Source organism: Opisthorchis viverrini (genome assembly GCF_000715545.1).
Source record: "Opisthorchis viverrini unplaced genomic scaffold opera_v5_19, whole genome shotgun sequence".
In the NCBI taxonomy this organism is placed as follows: domain Eukaryota; kingdom Metazoa; phylum Platyhelminthes; class Trematoda; order Opisthorchiida; family Opisthorchiidae; genus Opisthorchis; species Opisthorchis viverrini.
Genome location: NW_008751675.1, coordinates 1,325,143 through 1,336,886, shown reverse-complemented (window position 1 = coordinate 1,336,886; position 11,744 = coordinate 1,325,143). Strand labels below are relative to the sequence as shown.

Here is an 11,744-nt window from a genome sequence, read left to right as displayed (position 1 = left end):
TCCTGAGAAGAATGCCTAGTGCATTTTACACCTACCGGTGATCGACAGAAACGCAAATCGGGGGGCGGGTGGGGGAGGTTGGCGCAGAATAAAATAATTTTTCAGTCAAGTGAAGTAGGCCTATTAGTAGAAGTTGACAGGGAGAGACCCCTTCTTGGAAAGACGTCCGTCTTGGGAGAAGGGGGTGAATTTGATAGCGAGCCAGTTTTTGAATGGTGGCTGTGCAAATGAAAGAAATGCTGATGGGAGGGAGTGGGCTTCATTGAGGGAGTCTTGGTGGCCAGCGGTTACGCTTCCAGATAGTTTGCGACGCCCTCTTCTCATAGATAATTGAATAATAATGACCACTTATCTTTTGGAACAAAGAATTAGACCCGCTTTGCGGTAGAAGGAAGTGACATGGTGAAACTGCTTCCTATCAGGTATCTACAGACGGTACATGCATGAGACGATTCAAAAACAGCCCACAATTATTTTTGAGACTATATCGACAGAAAATTACATACATATTGCTGACATAATATCGTAATGGGCGAAGCTCGACTCAGTATCGCTAGTCTTATGAAATTCAAAAGTTTATATCCACTGGCAGTTGTGTTCGAGGTCTGTTTTGTGGGCCTTTAGTGAAGCATGAATTGGATTTGTTATCCGCTTGTATAAAGTAACAATGTATCCATAAAATAAGGATCAATACATTCTTGTCCACAAGCTCAAAGCACAAATTCTTGGTCTTACCCATGCAATTTTGGTATCGCTCCAAGTTGGGCTCTGCACAACAGCCCATTTGAATACCTAAAAGCAGAAATTTGCAGCAATCCAGTTCTTGGGATGTAAACAACTCATGATGCAAATCAATCTGGTTTTCACGAGACTCAACTGATACTCTCGTTTATGATATCCTACAAATGAATGTGCTGCACACAGGCCGCCTCATGATTCAGTTGGCACAATATTCGGGATATCGCAGTATATTTTCATAAAGGAAACTTCTCACAAGGTTGCTGAAAACTCTTCGAGAGCCCACGACCGGTTTCCCCCTTCCAGTTCGGGGTCATCAGATAGGCGCAACCCCAGGGTTTCCGTCAAACTTATGATCTACTTGAACCCAAATTGGACTGTTTTTCGAGAAATACACTCATTTGTAAATCGGTTTGGAGACTGTGTCTACCTGATGAGCCCCAAGAAGGGCGAAACCGGTCGTGGGCTGTCGAAGAGTTCAGCAACCTTATGAGTAGTTTCTTTTATGAAATTTCATGACGCACTTTATCCGGCCGCACTTTAACCGGCGAAAACACTTACCAACGAACAGCAAAAAAGCCGGCGCGTATCCAGTTCCCATTTTGTTTGTTTGTATGCATTCAACATTCAGAAGACTGTATATAAGTGCTTGTCTTCAGATCGTTAACAATGACCTTCGTGGGTGTCGCCAGAGTTCTCTTCACGGCCAATGAGCATCGTCTTTTATTATATACCTGAAAATCGAATTCACTTGACTTGGCTTGACTGAGACCTATGAAACTGCTTAATTCGTTACGTTATTCTAGTAATCCGAAGACTTTGATTGGAAAACATTCATCAATGCGGGCCAATCTGTGCAAACAACTAAGAGTTTTACGTATTTTGATGACACAACTCACCTGTAATGCTGTTCCAGTTTGCCGGAGAACACAAAAGCTGTAAAAAAAAACCACAGACCAGGAAGATGTTATGTGACTTTCATGCATACTATGTTTTACTCGAGTATGTCAGTCTGAACCTAAAGTGATCTTGCTATCTGGCAGTAAAGATCGTGAAATTAACTTGCAAAATAGCGAAATACATATGTATATTCGTAATACACTACTCATAACGTTGCTGAAAGTTTTTCGACAACGCACGATCGACTTTGTTATTCTTGGGGCTTATCAGGTAGGCGCAGTAGTGTGTTACATCTAAACATGTATCGCGGTATCCCATTGAATTGTAGCAACTGATGCAGCACATTCAGTTGCTTGAGAACATCATAAACGAGAGATTCAGCCGGGTTCCAGGTGAGTCTGTCGAAAGAACCAAATTAGTTTGCAAATGAGTGTATATTCGCTAATTTCGTGCAATTTGCCTTCAAGTAGAACATAAGGTTGACGGAAACTCGGGGACTGCGCCTACCTGATGAGCTCGAACTTGAAGGGCGAAACCGTTCGTGGGCTGTCGAAGAATTTTCAGCAACCCTATGAGTGGTATATGACAAATGTATACATGTATCGTGATATCTCGAATATCGTACCAACTGAAGCATGGGGCGGCCTGATGCAGCACATTCAGTTGCCTGAGAACATCACAAACGAGTGATTCAGCTGGGTTCCAGGTGAGTCTCTCGAGAAACCAAATTTGTTTGCAAATCAGTGTATATTCGCCAATTTCATGTAATATGGTTTCAAGAAGAACATACGTTGCCGAAAACTCGAGGACTTTGCTTACCTGATGAGCCCTGAATGGAGGGCGAAATTGGTCGTGGGTTGTCGGAGAATTTTCAGCGTCCTTTTGAGCGGTGCATTACGAATAAACTTGTCAAAAAGTTTGATTAGCGTGCTGAAAGTCTCGGTTTATTGCGGCCGCAAAAACTATTAAATAAATTATAACCGTGTTAGAAAACAAGGTTAATTTGAGTTTTTTTTATTTTTTCAGATTTGATTGTGGTGCTAGGTTTCAAAACTATGGCAAGGCTATTATTAATTTGGCGGTTAGTCGAGGGTATTAATCTCCTGCAGTGAGCATATCACATATATGTGGATCTGGTGTCGGCTGGCACCCTAACCTCTCAGATCAAACAAACACTGTTGTCACGTTCGAAATTCATGCTTACAGCACTCTCGTTTGAACGGCTCTTCTCCTGTCCTATTGAGATTGTTCTGACAAATCCGTACCAGAGAATAAAGCTCCAAATTCGAGTTTTGTTCTCACCGGAACTTCTCAGTAATGCATTTTCTTCTCGGGATTTAAACTCCCGACATCTGACGAGCGAGCGAGTGTCTTATCACTACGCTACCGGCACACGCTGGCCGCATTGGAATTTCCAGGTCAGGAAAGTAGGACGACGGTGAAGAGGAGAGATGTGAACATGAAATATACAAATCTCGAGACTACGTACTACCCACAGAATTTTTCGGAGCGCACACCAACGTACAAGCTTCGAATATAAATGAAGCCATTTTGTCCCCATTTACCAGTAGGGAGAGTCGATCACTACCTGCCACTCTCTCCGGAATACTTGCATGCACTCCGACCATGCAGTTGTCTTTTGTTACACTGCATTACGCCTTTAGGGTCTACGCACAGGGTTCTCACTTCGCTTAGCCATTGACATGTCCGTAGATCCACAAATCAAACAAATATATCGTGACGGCCCCTATAAACCTGTAGAATGTTTGAAAGTCGTCCTCGGAGACAGTAACCCAAATCTTCTCTGAATTTTGAAAAGTCTACCTGCACTAAATTCCAACTAAACTGCATCTCTGAGAGACCGATAGTGCTTCTATAGACCCAGCAACAGATTCGTTTCGGAAGCAACCACCTAGCAGCTGAACACACCAGTAATCCAGTAGAACACATGGTTGACGGAAACTCAGGGACTGCGCCTCCTGATGAGCCCCAAGAAGTGCGAAACACGTCGTGGGTTGTCGAAGAATTTCAGCAACCTTCTGAGCAGTGCATTGCGTCCATACACTGGTAATCTTCTTTACTATCCTTTCGCATCAAAAGCGTTTACCATCAGATGGGACTCACTTTAGATATTTTCTAGTCACAGTATTGCCGAAGCTATAATTCTTTCTAAGCTGATAAACAGCGAGGTACCACCTCAAAGTAGATGATTAAATGACTCTGACTTGCCGAACCAAAGATGGACAAATCTGAGGGTTCCATGTCATACTAACCGCGGATGCTGTAACGACGCACACAGCCAGATCCAAGACAATCATTCCCTCGAGTTATTAAACCCTGAGTTAGCAAACCTACGTAAAGCAGTCGATTATTTTATACAGAACGGTGTGCTAATCTAGCATGAGTTCACTTAGACGACGTCATTTGGTTGGCGTAATTTCTTCAACATTCCCTGGTGCTTGTTCATGTTTCCCAAATTATTCCAGCGCATTTATCAAAAAATGCTCAAAAAATCAAATAGAACGTCACAAGTTCAGCTATCGAATTTCGAGGATCCAATTGGCGTTAGGGTAAATAACGTTTTTCCACATAATTGTTTCGACTTATTCGATAAAAAATTGTCTATTCGACATCCGAAATCATCCAAATAAGTTACGATTAGCCTTGTGGATAGTAACCTAATAAACCGCCACCGCTCGTCAAATGTGATTGGTGCATGTTTTTCGGGTGATCAAAGCTTCCGAAAATGTTTTGCCGGATTTATTTGACCTGTTCCTGCACCTCACTCTGTTTACAAACGGTCCCGAGGATAAATTCATAATTGGAAGATGCCATATGGACTTCAAGTTATCGAATCTATGAAACGAATAGACAAGGGCACAAAACTAAACGCAACAATTAATTTTCTCCAAAGCAGTCGAACTACTCAAATTGTTGCTCCGAATGTAACCCAATGTGTCCTAGAATAAAACTCGATGTATAAATTGCACTACTCACACAACACTCTAGGGCTTAGTATTCAAATTAGTTACTTCCACTAATACCAGGAAGCCCGTTCTAAACAAGATGAGTAACCAGTAAAATTGGTCAGGTTTCTAATCGGCTTTGCTTTTTGTTTCTTTCATGTGGGCCCAGAAATCAGTGCAATGGATACTTAGACCGTAGTCTATTGATTGATTAACACTAATGTTCTGTTTTGTCCGAACACTGCTTAGGGTTCTTCGTTTCTGGAGATCAATGTTTATTTAAGTTCCGGCTGATAAAATCAGGTCAGTCGTATGAATTCCGTCTCGGAAAAAAGTTATGTCGATGTTTAAATACATGTTTTCTGCATTTGTGCTGCGGATCTTATTGACACACAATTTGTGATGCCTTTAGAACGGCACCCTACACCTACGTGAGTTCGGAAAGTTTTAGGGGTAAAAGAGGAGAACTGGGCCCTGTTTGTTTTGGAAATCATAAAATCTGGTGTTGCTGTGTGAATGCTTGTCATACATTTATTGGTCTAATACGACTGGTGCAAGCTGGTGTAACGGTGATACTACTGACGGAGGAGGCATGTGAGTAGTATGTTTTCTTTTTGTAAATTAGCTATGCATCTATTGAAAAGAGAGATCTGTTGAGGAATTTGTGGGGTCATTTTTTAGCATTTGCTTGGATTTGGGCAATAGTCAATGAATATCCAGGAAGGTTTACGAAAACGCCTTTAAGTGAAGATGAATGTTCAGTTTTTGTAAGATGCAAATGAGAGTTTTGCTTCCCTGTCCAATAGCCTGTGAGTGGTCAGTTGGCATTTTCTAATAAATAACTCCGCAGCAAAGGCCTTCTTCCTGTCACTGGTTAGTCTGCGGAATAGGCTGCAACCCGAATACGCCAAGTGAAATTGTGCTGACGTAAACAGAGACTGAACTGAGTTTCTTGCTCATGATACTGTTCAAACAGATCACCTAATGTTTTGGTTGGGACGTGTAGCAGAATAATACTCCAAGTGTATGACTTAAACGGTTTTTTCAGAAACACCACCCAAGTTTGCAAATGTACTCCCCGAATTGAGCTCCTCAAATTATGAGGTTCTATTTGGCTTCTGGGTGAGTTATGTTTCATCAGCTAACTGCATTGTAATTGTACTAAAATTTACTTCATTGACGGTCGAAATAATCCAACTGGGTTTCCATTAGCCTTGTGGGTAGTAAACTAATAAACCGCCACCGCTCGTCAAATGTGATTGGTGGATATTTTTCGGATGATCAAAGCTCCCGAAAATGTTTTGCCGGATTTATTTGACCTGTCCCTGCATCTCACTCTGTTTATAAAGGGTTCGCATATGAAGGCTGCACTGTGTAAACATCAAACAGAGTTTCGGGTCAAGGGATCTGTCGACGTGATGGATGATGGTTACCAGGCGAACTGTTCACTTAATTAAGATCACCATCTACCAGCTGTCCTCAGAATGACACTTAAAGCGCACCGTTAAAAGAAAACTATATACATTTTAAATTACTGAACTTCCGACCGGTTCCACCTCTCTTGGGGCTTATCAGGTAGCCACAGTCCCCGAGTTTCCGTCAACCATATGTTCTGCTTGAATTCAAATTGGACTGATTTTGACAAGAACATCGTAAACCAGAGCTTCACTTGAGTCTCCCGTGAAAACCAAATTGATCTGAAAATGAGTATGTTTATCGAAAGGTTCACGTGGCATTACCGAAAAAATGACGTTATCAGAGTAATTGCCGACAACCAAACTTAAAGCAATATGGGCGGAAAATGGTGCCAGGTGTATCTGAGTTTCCATCGCGATCATGCAAACGGTTCTCTGATGCACATAAATGGTAGGTTACGCAGCATTGAGCAGGCTTCAAAAAAACTGAAATTTCGACAGTGTCCCCCGCAAAGAATCCTGATCGGCATCAAAATCGTTGACTACCTCAGCAACCTGAAAACCAATGTGCGGAAGTTTTACCTTATGACAACAAGAAAACGAAAGTGCAGATTTATTGAATCTGGCATTCGTTTCATTTCGATCCAGGAAACAGGCACAGGACTAAAGCCGTCACATGACTTCGTGCACAAAACAGTGGCCATCGATCAGGATGTACTTCTTTTCGAATAGTGGAATTTAGACCAGGATAATTTCATGCCAGTTTGTGCTCAATCTTATATGAGTCTTGACCGGTTCGCCACTGCATGTTTTCGTTATAACTGCACATCGGTACTCTCAGCTGGTCTTAAGGGTACGGATTTGAATTTCCTAAAACTGGACCCGAGATAATTTATCAAAATATCGTTCAAATATTTTGAGTTTTTGGGTTACACTCTCTTCCAACCACGGCTTTGCAGATCAGATGCCATAAAAGTGGCTGGTATCACCGGCTGCGGTATGCCTTGCAGCTAGTACGGGCTCCGAGGCCACCCTTCTCATAAGCTCTGGGTCTCAACCGATGATTCATGATCATAGAATGGCGTTAGCGGACTTTCTTAGAACGAACCTCCTATGTTCACTTCCCGTTTTTATTTCTTCAGACCCATACTAGCCCTATTTTATCCAGTTTACTGTTGCGTGCAGAAGTCCAATGCTGCAGTTTGGTGTAATATGTCAATCCAGAGACCAACTCAAGCAAGTCATAAAACAGAGAGGGTTAGGAAGTCTTTTCATGCCAGTGGTTACGAAATAAAGCACTTAAAAATGGAATACGGAAAGGAAACGCCTCGAAGAGCATACTGCAGCGGCTCTAAAACGAAATAAAAAGACGGAGAGTTGTAAATAGAATTTGGGTGAATTTATAAAAAAATCAATGTTTATTCCATCTGTGGGTGATGATTAAATGTCATCGGAGAAAAATATACTATTCTTACAACGATGAACAACGTTATGATGAATTGGTGGTCTTTTGAATGTAAAATCAATCGCGATCTAATTCAGCCGCGCGTTTATCATGCACACATTGCGGAACCTATGCGGGATAAGGTTCATCATCACTAGTGTTCACCAGGTAGAGTAAAATAACTCCCGAATCACAACGTTCACTAGACCAACTAGGCAAACGCATCAGGTCATCGTCTACCGGTAGAAGTACCCTGCGTGGCATTTTAGCAAAAGTAACTTACTGCTGTGTTGTTGTCCGTCTTTCTAGTCTAGTCCCAAGAACTTCCACAGCACTTCTGCAGCACGATCCCTCATTGCTCTTTTGTGTACTTTGAGCCAAAAGCTCCTTGATATGTCAGATATTAAAATGAGCAAACCCGGATATAGCATACACAGTAATTGTTCGCATGGACCACGACGCTAACATGATCTCGTTTCGAATGCCGTGCCTGTCCACCATTACGAATGTCTGACTTCATGAACTTAGATTCAAGCATGTAAGCAAATGTTCTGTGCTGGAGGAGGTGTAAACCGTTATGGGGCTTTTACATGTACTCATATCACCACCATTTTGTTCTGGTTGTCTCTGAGTATTGTTATTCACATTCATTCTTTTGTCACCGACATAGATGTGTGGATTGTCCTGAATGTTGTGCCAACAAAATGAGTAGTTTCTTTGCAAAAGAACAAAAAAGTGAACAAAACAGTTGTTTTCAATAGCAGACATTTTCAGTTGAGGGAGCGGTCAAAAGAAATGCCCAATTAATTTTCTCTAATCAAACCTTGATACGGTCGGGATCACTTACAAAATGTCTTTCTGTAGGTGTACAGTGCTACATGAGAAAGGGGGAAATGTGTAAGTGTGGAATACTTGGAAACTTGGAGTACCAAGTTCATTAATGAAGTACAATTTTCGTTGCATTTGCTTCCATCTACACTTGAAGCACCCCAGACATTCATCGAACATATTGGAATTTCCCTCTAGCCTGAATCCAGTTTAAATAATATTTTTCAGATATCAAGTTCAAGCTCATTGTTTGATTCATCCTGACTGACTGCTCATAAGCCCATTCGGCCAGTAGACCATACACGTGGTGCTCCATGCCCAATTCAAGGCCTCCACTCACGCAGATCGGCGCTAAAATACATCTTCCACATATGTTGTCCTGTGTGAGAATGGCGGACGGTGACCTTCGATCTTGAACCCATTGTCTTTCTTACATGCTTATCTGAAATAAGCTCCTCACTCAAATTCATACTAGCCTTATCACTTCATAATCCAAGCTAAAGCATCTCGTTCATCCAGTTTCTGATAAACCGCAATATTTGCCTTTTAATCTTGTGAATGCGGTAAAATGTTATCAGATAATATGAAAAAATTCAACGCATCCTATTTTACTCATGTTAACTAGTCCTGTGAAATGATGTTCGAAATCCAGTTGGACTAAATTTGAGCCTAAACATAGTAGCAGTATTTCATAGGAAAAAACGTACTTCCGGAGTCCTGATCAGCAAGCGTTTTGCAGTTTTCTGAAGGGTACGATTATTTAAGAGGAAAATTCTATACACTAAAATGTTGCGATGATTACTAGATTGCCAGAATTCAGAAATGTATGTCATTAAAATTGCTATTTGAGCTGCCCCCACCATATTTGGTTGATACGTGAACATTTCCCTGGAGAACACTACAATTCCAACAAGTCGTGGAAATGAACGCTGGAGATTTATTCTCTGTCTGTCTTTGCATTGATGATGTTGAATATATATTTCTCGCCTCCGCTTTGCTGCTTAGTATTGAGAAATCCTCGGGCACGTTTGTGCCTAAACTGAATCGACGTGCTTGGTGGCTGAGTGGATTGGCAATAAGTTTCCTGGGGAACGATCTGTTGCCGAGGACGCTGTTGGAATCGAACTGATCAAAAGCAGAGATGCACAGATTTGCTTCGATTTGAGGTCATCCATAGAGCATGAAAGGGTCTGAAAGTTTCTGGACTTGGGAGAATATACTTATTTGTTAGAAAGGAATGAAGTATCGAATGTATTCTATCGTATTCCAGCCTGAGCCTAACACTATTCCAATGAAGCCGTGTTAGGAAATTCTATCGTATCCAGCCTGAGCCTAACACTATTCCAATGAAGCCGTGTTAGGAAATGTTAACGAGTAGATGATTGTATTAAGCTCTTTGTTTTATGTGATAAATGGCTGAGTACTCACCAGCTCTCCCACTTGTCTACTTACCTAGAGTTATACTGGCCACATGGCTTTTAGATGGATATAAAATGTGGCTCGCGGCAATGCGTATGTGGCCGCCGTGAGCGGTCGTCTTCTGGCGCTGTTCTACGTGACAGACCAACACAGACACGGATACCAACAAACAATGGTCGCATACGACGCACCTGAAGAATGCACCATACCTCCTGGCGCAAAGTAAATTTTGACAGGGCAAGTTTGTGTTTCCCGATGTCCACTAGTTTACGGGACATACTGTCAATGAAATTAGGATATTTCGCTATACGTGACCCCTATAGGTGATAGTGATTTTTGTCTGGACTAGGAAATGGGTGGCAAAATTCATTGAAGAATTCGAACAGTAAGTGATGTGCTTAAACGAACATCTGGGAGTTTGTCAGAGACTTACTGACACAGGCATCACGTTTCTCACAGATTGCTGCACAAAAACATAGATTATGGGTTTTAGATACGATGGATCATGTGTTTGTAGTTTAGGGGAAGAACGACGAAAAATGACGCTTACATCGCTTTCATCAATGAAGCCACTGAATATCTAGATTCATGGTATAGTAGGAATGAGAGTTCAGACCGATACAGAGACGAGGAACAAGTGGCTGTTTTCCACGGCAAGTCCGGCGTGCGATGAATTTCAATTTTGTACTTGGTACACTCTTGAGGGTTTGCAATGAATGGCATTGTCGAAGGGGAAAAACGCTTGATGACAATTTGGGGTAGATGAATTTGTTTGGATTTAAATGCATGGATATTGAGCAAAAATGTTGCTGATTTTGCGCGGGGGACACACATGTATCAAAATGGGATCTCTTTTTTATATGATTGTTCTTCAGCCGAATGTGCTGCACCAGGCTGCCATAAAATTCTAGATAACGCAGTACACTGTCTAGACGTTACGTACTACCCACAGGTTGCTGAACACCGGTCGGTTATTTGAGTGCGCTCACTCCTGAAGTTTGTGCGGCCGTAATGCTGGATGATATGCTGCTAGCGTACTGAGTAATCGTTCAGCTGTAACACGCTTCTGGTGCCTAGCTACCCGAAGGAAGCACGAGGGCTGCGATACTGCCAGGTTGCCCAAGCCTAGATAGGACAAGTCGAGAGGCAGAGGTCGGGTCCGAACCTCGGACCTTCCGGTCAGTAAATTCGCGCTCTAACCACTTGAGCCATTTTGCCCGCTAGCGTACTACAGATATCGACGGACATGAAAGTCGCGTTGAAATTTGACTGTGCGATCTCCGGACATGGTACTCACGACAACTACTACACAGGAACTCACCCACGGCATCCTTTTGTGCTGCACATGCCCCTAATCGGAAGGAAAATGTTTCGTTTTGTGATCCAAATGCGGTTGATGATGTCTGAGTGACGTTTGTCATGTTCGCTTAATTTACGATAAAAATCAGCTAATCATTAGACACAGCATAAAGGTTTACCTCTAATTCCCTCTTTTACGTTCTCGTCTGAAATTCAACAAACTGGTTACTCAGGTGTGTGCTAGAAGTGTCAACCACTGTTCGTTGTTACGCACAAATATTTTACGGTAATTCATCGCCAACTGTTAGCATGCTCTTACTTAGAGGGAGATTACCCTTTATCATACATCTGGCTGGAAGGAAGGAATTAAAAATAATGCGGTAAGATAAAGATTTATTTAATAGTTTCCTCACTTTTCTCAGCTTCTTGGATTAATAAGCGAACATGGGGCCCAGCACTGGAATGTTTTATGAGTTTGCAAAATTTCACTACTGCACCAAACATTGACTTTGTACGGATTTGCACGGAAAATTCATGCCAGCTATACGAACGGTTGCTCAATTAAGGTTCCCTAAATTCACAATATTTATAAGTACAATTTTGCGCGCTGAAAATCTCCATTCAATAAGATGGTGAAACAAGACTTATTCAACGAAACAAGAGTTCTCCACCCAATATGAGGAAACATATGAAACTAGCTTAACTAGAAGCCGTAGAAGGGTTTACTAGATAGCT

At 41.9% G+C, this 11,744-nt stretch overlaps 1 protein-coding gene across 1 annotated transcript in view; it reads left to right on the top strand.

Annotated features, from left to right (window-relative positions):
- Positions 1–2,148: 2,148 nt before the first annotated feature.
- T265_01756 (hypothetical protein) overlaps positions 2,149–11,744 on the top strand; it is a gene marked incomplete at both ends in the record, with an annotated part of 18,064 nt that continues 8,468 nt past the window's right edge. Inside the window, 4 exons of the mRNA XM_009165846.1 lie at positions 2,149–2,324; positions 2,665–2,719; positions 4,125–4,208; positions 10,788–10,892. Coding sequence (XP_009164110.1) covers positions 2,149–2,324; positions 2,665–2,719; positions 4,125–4,208; positions 10,788–10,892 — 420 coding nt within the window. The remainder of the gene's footprint in view (positions 2,325–2,664; positions 2,720–4,124; positions 4,209–10,787; positions 10,893–11,744) is intronic.